The following is a 16,555-nucleotide window of genomic DNA, read 5'->3' as shown; positions in this document are numbered from 1 at the left end:
ATTATTTTCATTAGTGGTCCTCATTCACTGCAGTACTTTAATTGTCATGTGATGCAAGGTGAAGGTCGTTAAAATAGAAGTAGAAGTGGACTATGGGTTGTTGTTTCAGCGACAGCAATGACAAAGACGTGGAGGATGGATATTCGGTATTTTGTTTTACTTTTCAACACAGTGAACGCATTTAAAGGCTTCAGATATGTCTGCAGTTAGAAAATTAGAGTCTCTTTACCGAGTGCTTAGCTCGAATTTACTTAACACTGGATACGCATGTCAAACGATAAAAGGCCTAAGCCTGTTGTTCTGTTAAACAATAAAAAGTTATTGACTATGAATTTGTGACAAAAATTGTTCTTATTTCTAAAAACATTGAGTCTGTTATGTGATTAGCTATAGGTTACGTTATGTGTTGGCAACTATTCCAGAGAATTCAAAACAAGGGTTATATATTCTAAACCTATACATATATACATACCAAACAAAACTGATATCAAATCCAGCATTGGAGAGTTATTTCAAGACTGTCTTACTGATATTTCATGAGTGCTAACTCGGCCTAAGAGTGCCTTTTACAAGCACAGTACACACACTGAATTTCCAGTTTTTATCATGGGGGCGGTTCTGACTTTTTTCCAGCACTAGAAATATCAAAATTATTAAAAGAATAACCATGTAAATTTGTGTATTTTAATAACTGCAGTATATTTCTATAGTGGGGGTAATTCATTGAGTGAGGGATATTGACTAAGTATTCAAGAACAACAGTCACATAATTTCTGGTGTTTACAACCTTCTGTGATATGCATCATTTTAAAGTACATGTATTATTATTCATATATAGAGAACAGCAACTGTCACACATTTGCAGTTTTATGACTCATATATGTGGAATAAGCTGGAGGAAATGTTCCACCATAATCATGATAATATGACAAGACTTCAGAAACAGACTTTTTCATTTGGAAAACTTGCTTTCCATAGTTGATGGGAAATGGGAATCCTAGAACGCTCTTTCAGCGTTGATTTGTTGGCGTTACTATTTATCAAGTGCACACATTGTGTAAATTACTGTAAAATTATTGTAAAGGCATTGAACAATTTGTTCATGATTTTTTGCATCAACTGGGTATATTTGTATTGATACACTTTCCTTAGCATTTCCTCAGTATTTTAGCTCACCTGGGGCCCGTTTTACAAAAGGTCGTAAATCTTAAGTCCTAAGTAATAAATTTGAAGAACTTACGACAGATCGTAGGACCATTTTACAAAACGTATCGTAATCGTATATCGTAAATTCTTTTTGTCGCAAGTCGTATATGGAACTCTTCAGCGCATGAAGTTGTAGAATTGAACATAGATACCGCGCGAAACCCGACGCTTTGACGCGCAGACACTGGGGAGGAAAGAAAAATGGAGCAAATTAACTTTGAATTATATATTTGCATTGCTAATTAAGCAAAGTAAATTTATTCAATTCAATCTATTGATTTACCAAACATGTTGGCATACAATCTTAATTGATACATTAATTAATAAATTACTAATTCATACTAACAATGAAACGACTACCGCCAAAATAAATCAAGGAGGGGGGGGGGGGGGTAGTTAGGCACCTGACTGTAGCCAAAACCTGTTGATTGAATGTTAACCATTTGAAGCTGATCAATACATGTACATATAAACAATTCTTAATTACTGCATAGTATGTTATAAGCAAGCATTTTGTTTTTACATACATTGTATATACAAATGCACATGCATTTATATTCGAGTTACAAGACTAAGGTGGGAGGGGGGGGGGGGTCAGATTGCTAATTATAAGTTAGTTGTGCTAATGCATGCATATTATATGAATAATTACACTTATTATTTGATCTCAAATTATATATATTCCTAATTATCTTAATATTAATTACAGATTTCCAATATCAAGGAAATTAAGTTGATTTTTTAAAAGTTAGATTTTAAATAAGAGTTATTCTTGTGTATTATAATATACATGATATACTAGGCGATTTAAAATCATAATTTTACAGGTACGTGGCTGTATCAAGTGGTCTAATATAGGACGGAAAGGTGAATCTTTGCAGTTCGTTAATGACTATATAACAAGCAATATGATGGATGACGGTACTTGTTGGGGGGGGGGGGGGGACATTCAATCACACGTTAAAAAAAAATGCAACACCGTCTATTTTTTCATAAATACTAATAACTGGTATAATGGGGGGATGTAGTTATTAATTAATTAATTCACTCACAATTTCATTTTCCATTTGAAATACATTACAAACATACTAATAGGCCTAACTGATAATTTAATGGATGGGGGCGGACGTGGAAAAGGGTTGGATTAATTCACTCACAATTTTTTCCCCAATACAGTGTCTTTCTCACACATACTAATAATTGGTATAAATCTACTATGATATTGGATAAAACCGTGCATATAAATGATGTACTAGTACATGTAAGTGCATACATGTATAATATAGGCGTACATAACTAGGCCTACGTGTGGATGGGTGTGTCGAAATAAGATCTGATATGACATGCATATTCTTTTTAAAAATGCTTGAAGTAGTCAACATCATCATGATCATTGGAAAACGTATGGTCTATGCGGGAATATACAAACATTGTAAAAAAACATTGCAATGGGTCCTATGGCACACACTTGCTACATTTGTTTGATCCGCGCACTGACGGAAATATACGAGTACGTAACCACATTTTGTGTGACGCAGTCATCAGAGGAAGTGACGCATTGTAGTAAACAAAGGAGGCAGGACAGGCCTTTATGTGTGCAGACAATAATGAATCATCATTCATGGTATGTATTTGAATAACAGCTGGCACAGCCTTGCTTAGGTTTGTAGGATGCTCTACGTCTCCCCGTACTAAATCTGTTAACTCGTAGAGATACCGCCTGGTTAAACGATACCACTCGACTACCTCAACATCACTGAGGTAGTCCCAACGGATTATTTCTATCGCGAAACACCCGCAGCGCACGTTTTTTATGAGTCTCATTCATAATATTAAACATTAGAAATGCAGCCATGTTGAATTATTTTAATAACCATAGTAACAAAGATTTTATGGAGCACTTAGACAAAACTTGGGACATAGGGTCGCCCCCGGGCGGTCGTAGACTTAAGGCCGAATTTCATCGTAACTCGTAAATCCTAAATCTTTGTAAAACGGTCTCACATCGTAAGTTATGTCTTACGACTAATTTTAAGACTTATGACCTTTTGTAAAACGGGCCCCAGAGCTATAAACTCAATTGAATTTTTCTGATCGCCCGTCGTCTGTAGTCTGTTCATCCATCCGTCTGTAAATTGTACACATTTTCAATTTCTTCTCTAGAACCTTTGGACCAATTTCAACCAAACTTGGCCAAGAGCATCCTTTGGTATAGGGGGTTCAAAACTGCTCTAATGAAGAGTCATGCCCCCTTTCAAAGGGAAATAAATGATCAAGAATAGGCAAAAATAGGGTGGGGTCATTAAAAAAGCTTCTCAAGAACCACTGGGCAAGAAAAGATGAAACTAAATGTGAAATCTTCCTGACATAGTGTAGAGTATATTTGTTCAAATAATGGCCCTACAGAATAGGATGTCGCCACAATAGGGGATTAAAGTTTTACAAATGACTATGTAGAAAATCAGTAAGTTTTAGAAATCATCTTCTTGAGAACAGCAAGGCCTTGATTAGGCTGATATTACAGGCAAGCATTGTCAGGTAGTGAAGATTTAAGTTTCATCAAGTCACATCTTCAGGGGGCTACAAAATCTCAAAAACAGCAGGACCATTATTAGTCATGTTGATACGCAAGCCTCCTTTGGTAGTGCAGTTTCAAGTTTGTTCAAATCATGACTCCATGGGTAGGATGGGGCCTAAATAGAAGATCAAAATTTTAAATGGTAATATACTGGGAATTAGGTCTTTAAGAATCCCTTTCTGAAGATCTGCAGGACCAGAATTAATCATATAAATATGTAATCATCCTCAGGTAGTGTAGATTCAATTTTTCTTTAAATCATAGTCTCACAAGGTAGGGTAGGGCCACAATACAGATTCATAGTTTTACATGGGAATATAGGGGGGAAATCTGAAAATCTTTAATAAAAACAAAACAAAAACAAACCAAAGGCCATGATTGGTACCAGTGTGCAGGTAATGCAGATTCAAATGATGGTCCCAGGAGGTAAGGTGGGGCCACAATAGGGGATAACAATCTTACATGGGAATACCTCACTGTATATATTTTAAAAAGAATCTTCATAAATCTTCTTAAGAACCACTGGTCATGATTAGTCATATCAATATGTAGTGCAAAATCATATATGATCAAATCAGGGTCCCTGGGGCTAGGGTGGGGCTAAAATAGGGATTCAAAGTTTTACATGAAATACCTCTTCTTTCTAAATATCTATTACTTTCAATTTAGTATCAATAGCATTAAAGAAGATGTAATTTAAGTGTTTTACACATAAAAACTATATAACAAGATTTGCCCCGCCCTGGGGTCAAAACCCCGGGGTCGCAGAACCACACAAAATCATTTTTATATGCAAACATTCCAAAGCTGTGTAGATTGAAGTACGGTTTTTTTGTGTTTTAAATTATGGACCATGGGACTAAGATGGGGCTAAAATTAGTGTTAAAATCTCCCATAATACATGAACATAGCATAGAAATATTTTTTTAAAAATCTTCTTCAGAATGACCATGTTAGTAATATTGATCATACATCCCTTTGTTGTGACAGTGTGGATTAAAGTTTAATTAACTCACGACAAAATGGAACTAGGATGGGGTTATAATATGGTATCAACATTTTTCATTGGAATATTTAGAGAGTAAAGTCTTCTTAAAAGTTGAGGAATAGCAGTGCTAAGTTGACTCTCAAGGGTTCTCTATTCATACGAATGAAAGGACTCACTATAATTTTATTGCTGATTAAAAATTACATTTTGTACACATGTAAGGATACATGTAGCTATTATGATCAAGGATTATCAAGTAGGAATTAATCTCTCAGCACAGCCACTTAATGATTGCTGTGTCAATTATCCTAATGATAATTGTATAAATCTGTAACATCTCTTTTATTTACACATTTCCAACTAATTTTAAAGGTCCTATATATTTTGTTAAACATAGTGTTGATAGAAAACCCTTTGATCAACACATTTAATGAAGGTCCTACATTTTTTGTTACCATAGTGTTAATACAAAACTTAACCATCAGTTCTGAATAACTACATCTCATCTTTACTTTTTACTTTTCTTGAGTTTTTTAGCTCACCTGAGCCGAAGACTCAAGTGAGCTTTTCTGATCACATTTTGTCTGGCGTCCATCTGTCTGTCTGTCCGTCTGTCTGTAAACTTTTCACATTTTCGACTTCTTCTCCAGAACCACTGGGCCAATTTCAACCAAACATGGCCAAAAGCATCCTTGGGTGAAGGGCTTTCAAGTTTGTTCAAATGAAGGGCCATGTCCCTTTCAAAGGGGAGATAATCACAAAAATGCAAAAATAGGGTGGGGTCATTTAAAAATCTTCTTCTCAAGAACCACTGGGCCAGAAGAGCTGAAATTTACCTGAAAGCTTCCTGACATATTGCAGATTCAAGTTTGTTCAAATCATGGCCCCCGGTGGTAGGATGGGGCCACAAGGGGGGATCAAAGTTTTACATACAAATATATAGGGAAAAACTTTAAAAATCTTATTCTCAAGAACCACTAAGCCAGAAAAGCTGATTTTTACATGAAAACTTTCTGACATAGTGCAGATTCAAGTTTGTTCAAATCATGGCCTTCGGGGATAGGTTGGGACCACAAGGGGGGATCAAAGGTTTACATACAAATATATAGGAAAAAACTTTAAAAATCTTCTTCTCTAGAACCACTAAGCCAGAAAAAGCTGAGATTTACATGAAAGCTTCCTGACATAATGCAGATTCAAGTTTGTTCAAATCATGGGGCCCCTGGGGTTGGATGGGGCCACAATAGGGGATCAAAGTTTTACCTACAAATATATAGGAAAAATCTTTAAAAATCTTCTTCTCAAGAACCACTGAGCCAGAAAAGCTGATTTTTACATGAAAACTTTCTGACATAGTGCAGATTCAAGTTTGTTCAAATCATGGCCTTCGGGGATAGGTTGGGGCCACAAGGGGGGAATCAAAGTTTTACATACAAATATATAGGGGAAAACTTTAAAAATCTTCTTCTCAAGAACCACTGAGCCAGAAACGCTGAGATTTACATGAAAGCTTCCTGACATAATGCAGATTCAAGTTTGTTCAAATCATGGATTCCGGGGGTTGGATGGGGCCACAATAGGGGGTCAAAGTTTTACATACAAATATATAGGAAAAATCTTTAAAAATTTCTTCTCAAGAACCACTGGGCCAGAAGAGCTGAAATTTACCTGAAAGCTTCCTGACATATTGCAGATTCAAGTTTGTTCAAATCATGGCCCCCGGTGGTAGGATGGGGCCACAAGGGGGGATCAAAGTTTTACATACAAATATATAGGGAAAAACTTCTTCTCAAGAACCACTGAGCCAGAAAAGCTGATTTTTACATGAAAACTTTCTGACATAGTGCAGATTCAAGTTTGTTCACATCATGGCCCCCGGTGGTAGGATGGGGCCAAAAGGGGGATCAAAGTTTTACATACAAATATATAGTTAAAATCTTTTTCTCAATAACCACTGAGTCAGAAAAGCTGATATTTACAAGAAAACTTTCTGACATAGTGCAGATTCAAGTTTGTTCAAATCATGGCCCCCGGGGGGTAGGATGGAGCCACAAGTGTGGGGGGGGGGGGGTGTCAAAGTTTTACATACAAATATAGGAAAAAGCTTTAAAAATCTTCTTCTCAAGAACCATTGGGCCAAAGAAGTTGACATTTACATGAAAGCTTTCTGACATAGTGTAGATTCAAGTTTGCAAAAGGTAGTTTGGGCCATAATAGAGACTAAGGTTTTACATGCAAATATATATGGAAAGTCTTCAGATATGGGCCAAGATGACTCAGGTGAGCGATGTGGCCCATGGGCCTCTTGTTAGATAATAGCATATGATATATTGTAGGTTATCAGTAACTATCCTTTACCAGTCAATGCAGCTTGTGCTAAAGAAATCAAACCATCATATCTGATTGGCAAAATCTGATTTGATTGGATGAAGTCCCCTCTATAATGTGATATAATAACGAGCTTCATCGCAAAGCAATGCGACGAGCATGCTCTAATGATTACACATTTGAATAACTTGATTTGCTCTTCATCAGCTGAAAAATGATGAGGATTACCCATAGTGCTCTGGAAAAATGTCGCCGTCACTGCGGTATACTTCATTGACAACCGCATAGATAAATTGTTTGGAAAGTACCACAAGCATTTTTAGATTCCAGACAAACTTTCTCATACCTTCATATGTTATGTTGTTGTTGATAATTGCTTGGATTGAAAGAAGAAAAAACATCACAGCTAATATGACGTCACAATGCACTCTTTACATCGACTGTGTTATATTTCCTTGCTAAATAATTAGGCATATTAAATGTCTAAAGTGATGTAAATATTGCAAGATGTTAAGGGTCTTCCCTCGTTTCAATGGTCACACCGTAAAACATGTACTTTAATTATCCAATGTGTATGGATAACATTCACTTTGTACAATGATATGTTGCACACAAAAAAGTAGCATGGAGTACCAAATCCATGGTGATACTGTGTAAATGCTAATTAGATTATTATACCCCCCGAACGAAGTTCTGGGGGGTATATAGGAATCACTCTGTCTGTCTGTCCGTCCGTCCGTTTGTCCGTCTGTGCAGATTCGTGTCCGGGCCATAACTTCTTTGTTCTTTGACATAGGCATACCATATTTGACACATGAGTGTATCACCATGAGACGATGTGTCATGTACCTTCATGACCTCCATATGACCTTGACCTCAAAGTCAAAATTAAAGGTTTTTACAATGGATTCGTGTCCGGGCCATGACTTCTTTGTTCTTTGACATAGGCATATCATATTTGACACATGAGTGTATCACCATGAGACGATGTGTCGAGTACCTTCATGACCTCTATATGGCCTTGAACTTTGACCTCAAGGTCAAAATTGATTATAGGGTTTTGACATAGTCATACCATAAGACATGGGTGTATCACCATGAGACTATGTGTCATGTACATTCATGACCTCTTTATGACCTTGACCTTTGATCTCAAGGTCAAAATTATAGGTTTATGCCATGGATTTGTGTTCGGACTATATCTTCCATTTTCTTCTACAAAGGCATACCATATTTTTACACTCAGGAAAGAGGTAATTTATACCTATTAACAACACCCTTTGGGAGATTGGGGTAAGCGGGGGGTATTCTTAGTGAGCATTGCTCACAGTACATCTTGTTTTTACTTGTAGACAAGATATATGCAATTAACTATAAATAAGGAATTTAATGAAAAGAATGTTTTCCTATGTACCAAGTTTATGGAAAGTGTGTATGCACAACCAATATTCCATGCAGATTTAAAGGACATTGAATTCTTTTTCCTATTCTATGGAAACTATTTAAACATTTCAGAATGAGTCGAATGAAAGAGATCGCCTTCTACCAGAGCCTGCAAGTAGTGGCCAAGCAGGACCAAGGTATTTACATCAGTTACCATACTGTCAGTTAACGATAGGATGTATTTGATTAATGAATGTACAATGTATCTATATCTCTATGAATGTTTTTGAACAGAAATCTGTTATAAACTTGTTCATAGAACTGCATATAGTTTGGAAAGTCAAAGACAAATTCATTGCTCATTTTTTGTGTTATATTGAGAATGATTACCTTTCATAGTGATATGACTATATATAATATTTACTACATTTATGACTGTTATAAAGTAGTGCCTCACCTGATTTTTTCTTCTTTATACAGCTATAATACATCATCTCAGAGACATGCCCAGAAATTGGACGAGCCCTCGGCCTTAGAAAAAATATTACACAGAACTGTTAGGTATGAAATGAGCAGAAACATTTGAAGTGGTATTTAACTTTTAAAGTAGGGTCAACAGCAACATTTCAAAAGATATAAGACTCAAAAATTTGATTAGAAACAGAAAAGAATTGATTTTATAAGAAAAATAGAATTTCAAAATAAATGCATTGTAATAAATTATTTTCGAGCCAACCAAATGGTACAAAATAATGACATATATTCCTCCTAAATTTGTTATGAATTGCCACTAGTAATATTAAGAAAATATTAAGCAACAAAAAATTCTTGTCTTGCGACTACCCTTTTGGACAATTTTTGGTATTTTGCATGGTTTTCTGGCGGATTTACTCTTAAAAGGTTAGAGGGGAAATGTTAACAAATTTGAAGATGTGATTGAATTTGCCTGTTCAGTGCTTTTTTTTTACCACTGACTTTGGTTGATATGTAAACATTTAATTATCCAAGCATTGACTAAAGACAGAGATATGAATTCAGGTCTGCCTGTCTTTGTCCTTCACATGAAGAGTTTTTGTGACATAAGGGTGATCTCTGTTTTAGTAGGTGAGATCAAAGGTTGTGGTCACATTTAAGAAATGGCTTTATCAACCTAAACCTTTAGCATTAAAACTTTACATGAAGAGTCTCCATGACTCAAGGATGTCCCCTATTGTTTATTGGTCAAAAGGTCATGGTTAATGGCTTACATATGGTAAGCAATATGTTGCAGATGATGTCTCAAATACTATTTGAGAGCCAGCAATAAAATTTCATATAAAGAGTCCCTATCTAAAAAGGATGACCTCCATCGATTTTGCTGCCTAAATGGTCAAATAAAAATCACAAGTTTCCACTCCTTTACAATAAAATGGAAATGAAATGAATATATTTTGAATATGTCAATGGCATGTTCATTTTAGAATAGGTGCTTAATGAATGATCTATACATTGTTTATTGTACATTTATGATTTATTAATTGGCATGTTCATTTTAGAATAGGTGCTTAATGAATGATCTATACATTGTTTATTGTACATTTATGATTTATTCCTTGTACATATGTAAACTTAGAAATAGTAGAGTAATCAATATTATACATTCTTTTTTTCTAGGAAAATCATTGATGTGTCACCTGGTGATACTGTAGAGCAACAGGAATACAATGATAGAGCATTTCAATACAGGTATGTACACACACAATACAGGTATGTACACACACAATACAGGTATGTACACACACAATACAGGTATGTACACACACAATACAGGTATGTACACACACAATACAGGTATGTACACACTTACATAATACAGGTGTTTACACACTTACACAATACAGGTGTTTATACATTTACACAATACAGGTATGTACACTCTTACACAATACAGGTATGTACACACTTACACAATACAGGTATGTACACACTTACACAATACAGGTATGTACACACACAATACAGGTATGTACACACTTACACAATACAGGTGTTTACACACTTACACAATACAGGTATGTACACACTTACACAATCCAGGTGTTTACACACTTACACAATACAGGTATTTATCACGCCTCAGACACAATTGTTGAAATCTAATTGGTCAGATCTTGGTCACATGATGCCGTGAAAAAAACCGTATCATGCAAGTAAAATCCGCATTGGGCGAGTAATTTTATTTATCGTCGGGTTCGACTTGCAGCCGTGTCAAAATGGCGAAGCGATTTGGACAGACGACTGCTACACAAATAGACGAGAAAAGGCTAAAAGTGAATTCAGAGAATACACTTCGGTGTAATGCAAAAGCGGCTAAGATCCTTAGGGACTATCTGAAGGAACAGGGCCAAAATGAAGAATTTGAGGCCTATGATACAGTCGGCTTGTCGGAAGTTCTGGGTCATTTTTACTGTGACGCACGGAAACCGGATGGGGAGAAGTATAAAACATCGTCTTTCGAGAACATCAGACATTCTCTAAACAGATATTTACGATCTCCACCCTTTAACAAGCCGTTTGACATCATTAAGGACCCGGAGTTTGCAGATGCCAACCAAAACTTCAAAGCTGTGATGGCAGAACTGAAACGAGAGGGTCTTGGCACTGTTACCCACCATGCTGTCATTTCGGAGCCAGATCGGGAAAAGCTGTACACATCCATTCATCTTAGTCCAACGACACCGTGTGGTCTCCTGAATAAAGTTCAGTTTGATATTCGGCTGTATTTCTTCAGGTAGGTGTAGACTTTTACTATTTAAAAAACCGGTAGATTTACACATGTACACAGACACAGATTTTCAACAGCTGTTCAATACAGACATCACATGTGTATTTCTGATTTTCAGACAAGAAACGACTAAAAAAAAGAGTTTTAAGATGAAAGTTTTATGTCATTTTGCAGAAGAGGCTGTGAAAATATGCATACCATGACAAAGCAGACATTTGTTGTAAAGCGGGATCCAAAGTCGGGCCAGAAGTTTGTGACTAAATGCATGGACGAGATGACGAAAAATCATAGAGAGAACGACAAAGAAAACATAACTCCTATTATGCCCGAGATAACAGGTAATTTTGATACCCTCATATATTCATTAAAAGTGTAATATCGCTAAATAATACAGTAATATTCTTTTACATATTAAAATATTTAAAAATGATCAATAAATGGAAGTTTCATACATGAGATTAGATATTGTTTTGTGAATAGAATAAGATTAATCAAGTGTCAGATTTGTTTCTCCGTATTAAATTAACATTCTGTTTCTTCAGACTCTGCGTATTGTCCAGTATCAAGCTACGAACTCTACATCAGTAAATTGAATCCTGATCTTGATCGGCTCTGGCAGCGCCCTCTGTCAACTTTCTCAGAAAATGATGATGTTTGGTACGCAAAGGTACCTGTGGGACAGAAAGTACTCGGAGCATTCATGTCAGAAATGAGCAAATCTTGCGAATTAAGTCAAGTTTACACCAATCACTCGATACGAGCTACTGGGGCTACGGTTCTGTCAAAGGGGATGTTTGGCCCTGCTCAAATTATGGCAGTAACAGGCCACAAATCTGTGCAATCCCTTAGTGTATATCAACGTGTTGATGATGAGGAAAAAATTCAAATGGTTAAAACCTTGAGTGAATCATTAGTGCCAACACTAAAAAATCAGCTGGCTCTACCTCCATGTGATGTAAGTCGCCCAGCCATACAGTCGTGTTCATCCCTGAAACAGTTACCAGTAGCTACCACAAGTGCAGCGGGTCATTTAGTTGGTGTCGATATCGGTGCTCTCCTTGACGATTTTGGAAGCACAGACATGTCCAACACAACCACCATGCAAACAAGCCAAACAAATCCAACCATTTTCAACAACTGTACCTTTACAATAAATTTTAAGATTTAAACTTGGTTACCATAGTAACAATGTGATCAGTGTTCCTACACAGGCCATTCTCTTGTTTACCATGTTATTGTTACTTTTTTCAAATACTTTTACACTTGTTGACATTGTTGAATTTCCTTATCAAAAATATTAAAAAATAATTCAGAACAGTTGTTTTCAATTATTCTTAAACAAAAGGAAAGACATTTGACTAAGTTGTATGATATAGACCCCACATATACAGTTAGAGGTCTTCGACGTGATAAATTCGTTACACAGTTAGTTAGTGACCTGATACGGAAAAATACATGGTGTGAAAAGGAAACCCGTATCGGGCTCGGCTTCGACACAGTTAGTTAGTGACCTGATATGGAAAAATACATGGTGTGAAAAGAAAACCCGATATGGGTTTTCTTTTCACACCATGTATTTTTCCGTATCAGGTCACTAACTAACTGTGTAACTAATAGTACACACTTACACAATACAGGTGTTTACACACTTACACAATACAGGTATGTACACACTTACACAATCCAGGTATATACACACTTACACAATACAGGTGTTTACACACTTACACAATACAGGTATGTACACACTTACACAATCCAGGTATATACACACTTACACAATACAGGTATGTACACACTTACACAATCCAGGTGTTTACACACTTACACAATACAGGTATGTACATACACAATACAGGTATGTACACACTTACATAATACAGGTGTTTACACACTTACACAATACAGGTGTTTACACACTTACACAATACAGGTATGTACACACTTACACAATACAGGTGTTTACACACTTACACAATACAGGTATGTACACACTTACACAATACAGGTGTTTATACACTTACACAATACAGGTATGTACACACTTACACAATACATTTGTTTACATACTTACACCATACAGGTGTTTACACACTTACACAATACAGGTATGTACATACACAATACAGGTATGTACATACACAATACAGGTATGTACACACTTACATAATACAGGTGTTTACACACTTACACAATACAGGTATGTACACACACAATACAGGTATGTACACACACAATACAGGTATGTACACACTTACATAATACAGGTGTTTACACACTTACACAATACAGGTGTTTACACACTTACACAATACAGGTGTTTACACACTTACACAATACATTTGTTTACACACTTACACAATAAAGGTATCCACAATATAGGTATTTCCAGACTTTAAACATCATCAGATAACAATGATTATTAAAGCTTGAGTCAAAAGTTTCTTCTGCTTCTTTTCCAGCAATAGAGTAAACATGGTTTTAAGTGGCTCTTCTAAAATTAGAGCGAGTCGACCTCAATTACCCAATAGCATGGCTGCTCCACATATCGTGCTTAGTTCTGCACCAGTGTCGCTAGCAGATGTTCAGCTGGTAAGTTCTTGGTACAGTCAACATGTAGGCAATTCAAATTCATCTGTTGAAAATCCATTAAATAAAAATGAAATATCTACCAGGCATTGAAATTTGTACCAGTAAATGCATATAGACTGACCATAAGCATAAGTTACAGACTCAGGTATGAAAAAAAATACAGGTGAAATCTCTTTACATTGTGGGAAATTAATGCAATAGTTCCAAGAAACTGAATGTAAAGTTTACTTTCATGTCATTGTTTCATGATTGGGTGTATTTTGTATCTGATATCTTTATATACATCTCTATACATGTACATCACATTTCTTCCTTTGTAGATAACACAAATAGTAGAGAAGGCCTCTCAAGCGGTAGGCAGAGTCCGGGTGCATCATAAGGAGGACCTTGTCGTGCCGTTTGGGGTCCCCTGAGGGACTAGTGGAGTGATAGGTTTGTGTTACTACTGACAATGAAGATGTGTGAATAGATATGATGGCTGAAGGCTGAGAACATCAAACTTTAGTTTTATTTCATTCCGTTGTGTTGAATTTTGTCATTGCATGTGCAGGAATGATTGAAATTGACTCATTTCATCTAATTTATAAGTATTTCATTAATATAGCAAACTTTTTTCTATTTGATACTGAATTTTCAAAACAAAGCACTATTTTTAGAATATGAATTAGTCACAGGTATTTATAATAAATGATGTCTGTAAATAACATTATAAATGTTATTTATTGCTAGACAAAGTTGTGTTATGAAGACATGATATTTTCATCATACTTTTGGATAGGAAAGTTAACACTTGTTGCTAGGGATTTGTTCTTTAAACATTTTGGTTTAAGCCTTACTCAAAGAGGTGTACCTGTAACGAAATATTTCACACATTTAAGTTTGATCAAACAAGTCAAGGTGTGATTTTGACATTTTGTTGTGTATGTTTTTTTTATGTGTATGGCCTATATGAGCGATGTCTCCTGTGTTTCCATTTGAGATTTACATTTTGTATGAGTGTGAAATCATGTACAGATGAAAGATTGCAAAGATACACATAGCATTGCATTGAAACTGTGATAAGTACACATTTTGTAAATAAGACAGTTCTGGTATTGTGTTCAGGGAGGGAGAGAGGCAGTTTGTGCATGTGGAGTACAAGACCTTGTTTTGGCTTAGTTTCTGTGAAAGCCATTAGTGTAAATAAAAATGTATACAGTATTTATGGTGCATTTAAAGGTTATTTGTTTTATTATCACAGAGAATGGTGTTCTTGTTTTACCCGATATTTTCTGGTGATTGTAACATTTGGAATGTCTATATATAGAAATCACCAAAAGACTTTAGTAGTAACTTGCAGTCTGTTGTATCTTTAAGGAGGAATAACACTTCATCATAATGGCTGACTTCCTTTGAAACTAAATGAAAATATAAATATCAACAATACATGTATATTCCTTTTGAATTGCCTAGCTTGTTAGCTGAGTATGTTAACATATCAATTGCTGATCTGTATGTTGTCAGAGTGTAGCAGGAGTCTTGATTTTTTTCCCCAGATTATTTTCCACAAAAACTGCATTTTAAAATGAACTAAGGTAAATTTGAAAGCTATCAATTTCAAAATATTATAGTACATATCCTCCACTTTCCATCCGTATCCGATGTCTCTGGTCTGTTATTCCTCCTTAAAAGAGAAATATTTTGAAATCAAAATAAAATAGTTGTGTTTTGGGAAAATTATATAAGAAGTCTACGCCGTTTTTCCATGAAATGTGTGAAGTTCTGTACAAAATTTAATAAAATGTGCTGTGCAGGGTTTTGAATAATTTTTTGCAGTAACTGCACTGAACTAGAGGGAATGATATTGAACAAGTGCTATTGATATTTTGGACATGCTCTACTGTTGTACAAATGTATGCTTATTATGCAATTGATAACCACAATAAACTGAATGACAAGGTCCATATTGAATCATTACTTGTTGTAGTGGTAGATTGATATCAAACTAGTTGAGAACAGGATACCTGTTACACATAACTGGAGGAAGGTCTTTAGGACCGATGTTTTATTGATTGAATATTTTACTTATTATACCCCCCAAACGAAGTTCTGGGGGGTATATAGGAATCACTCTGTCTGTCCGTCCGTCTGTCTGTCTGTGCAGATTCGTGTCCGGGCCATAACTTCTTTGTTCTTTGACTTAGGCATACCATATTTGGCACACAGGTAGATCACCATGAGACGATGTGTCAAGTACCTTCATGACCTCTATATGACCTTGACCTCAAGGTCAAAATTAAAGGTTTTTTTACAATGGATTCGTGTCCGGGCCATAACTTCTTTGTTCTTTAACTTAGGCATACCATATTTTACACATGAGTGTATCACCATGAGACGATGTGTCAAGTACCTTCATGACCTTGACCCTTGACCTCAAGGTCAAAATTAAAGGTTTTTACAATGGATTCGTGTCCGGGCCATAACTTCTTTGTTCTTTGACATAGGCATTCCATATTTGACACATGATTGTATCACCATGAGACGATATGTCATGTACCTTCATGACCTCCATATGACCTTGACCTCAAGGTCAAAATTAAAGGGTTTTACAATGGAATCGTGTCCGGGCCATGACTTCTTTGTTCTTTGACATAGGCATATCATATTTGACACATGAGTGTATCACCATGAGACGATGTGTCGAATACCTTCATGACCTTGAACTTTGACCTCAAGG

The 16,555-nt window shown here is 35.8% G+C and overlaps 2 protein-coding genes across 2 annotated transcripts; both read left to right on the top strand.

The window, feature by feature from the left end:
• Positions 1 to 29: 29 nt before the first annotated feature.
• Positions 30 to 15,780, top strand: LOC125680332 (ragulator complex protein LAMTOR1-like). Its single transcript, XM_056155891.1, has 6 exons — positions 30 to 146; positions 8,616 to 8,680; positions 8,964 to 9,044; positions 10,137 to 10,208; positions 13,710 to 13,839; positions 14,160 to 15,780. The coding sequence occupies exons 1-6, from the start codon at positions 93 to 95 to the stop codon at positions 14,250 to 14,252; spliced, it is 495 nt and encodes a 164-aa protein (XP_056011866.1). The 5' UTR covers positions 30 to 92; the 3' UTR covers positions 14,253 to 15,780.
• On the top strand, positions 10,272 to 12,562 carry LOC125680330 (uncharacterized). Its single transcript, XM_048919812.2, has 3 exons — positions 10,272 to 11,253; positions 11,422 to 11,585; positions 11,790 to 12,562. The coding sequence occupies exons 1-3, from the start codon at positions 10,736 to 10,738 to the stop codon at positions 12,413 to 12,415; spliced, it is 1,308 nt and encodes a 435-aa protein (XP_048775769.2). The 5' UTR covers positions 10,272 to 10,735; the 3' UTR covers positions 12,416 to 12,562.
• Positions 15,781 to 16,555: the final 775 nt, after the last annotated feature.

Source organism: Ostrea edulis, chromosome 2, assembly GCF_947568905.1.
Source record: "Ostrea edulis chromosome 2, xbOstEdul1.1, whole genome shotgun sequence".
Taxonomy (NCBI): domain Eukaryota; kingdom Metazoa; phylum Mollusca; class Bivalvia; order Ostreida; family Ostreidae; genus Ostrea; species Ostrea edulis.
Note: the sequence above shows the minus strand (reverse complement) of the source record. Positions and strands in the feature narration are given on the sequence as shown.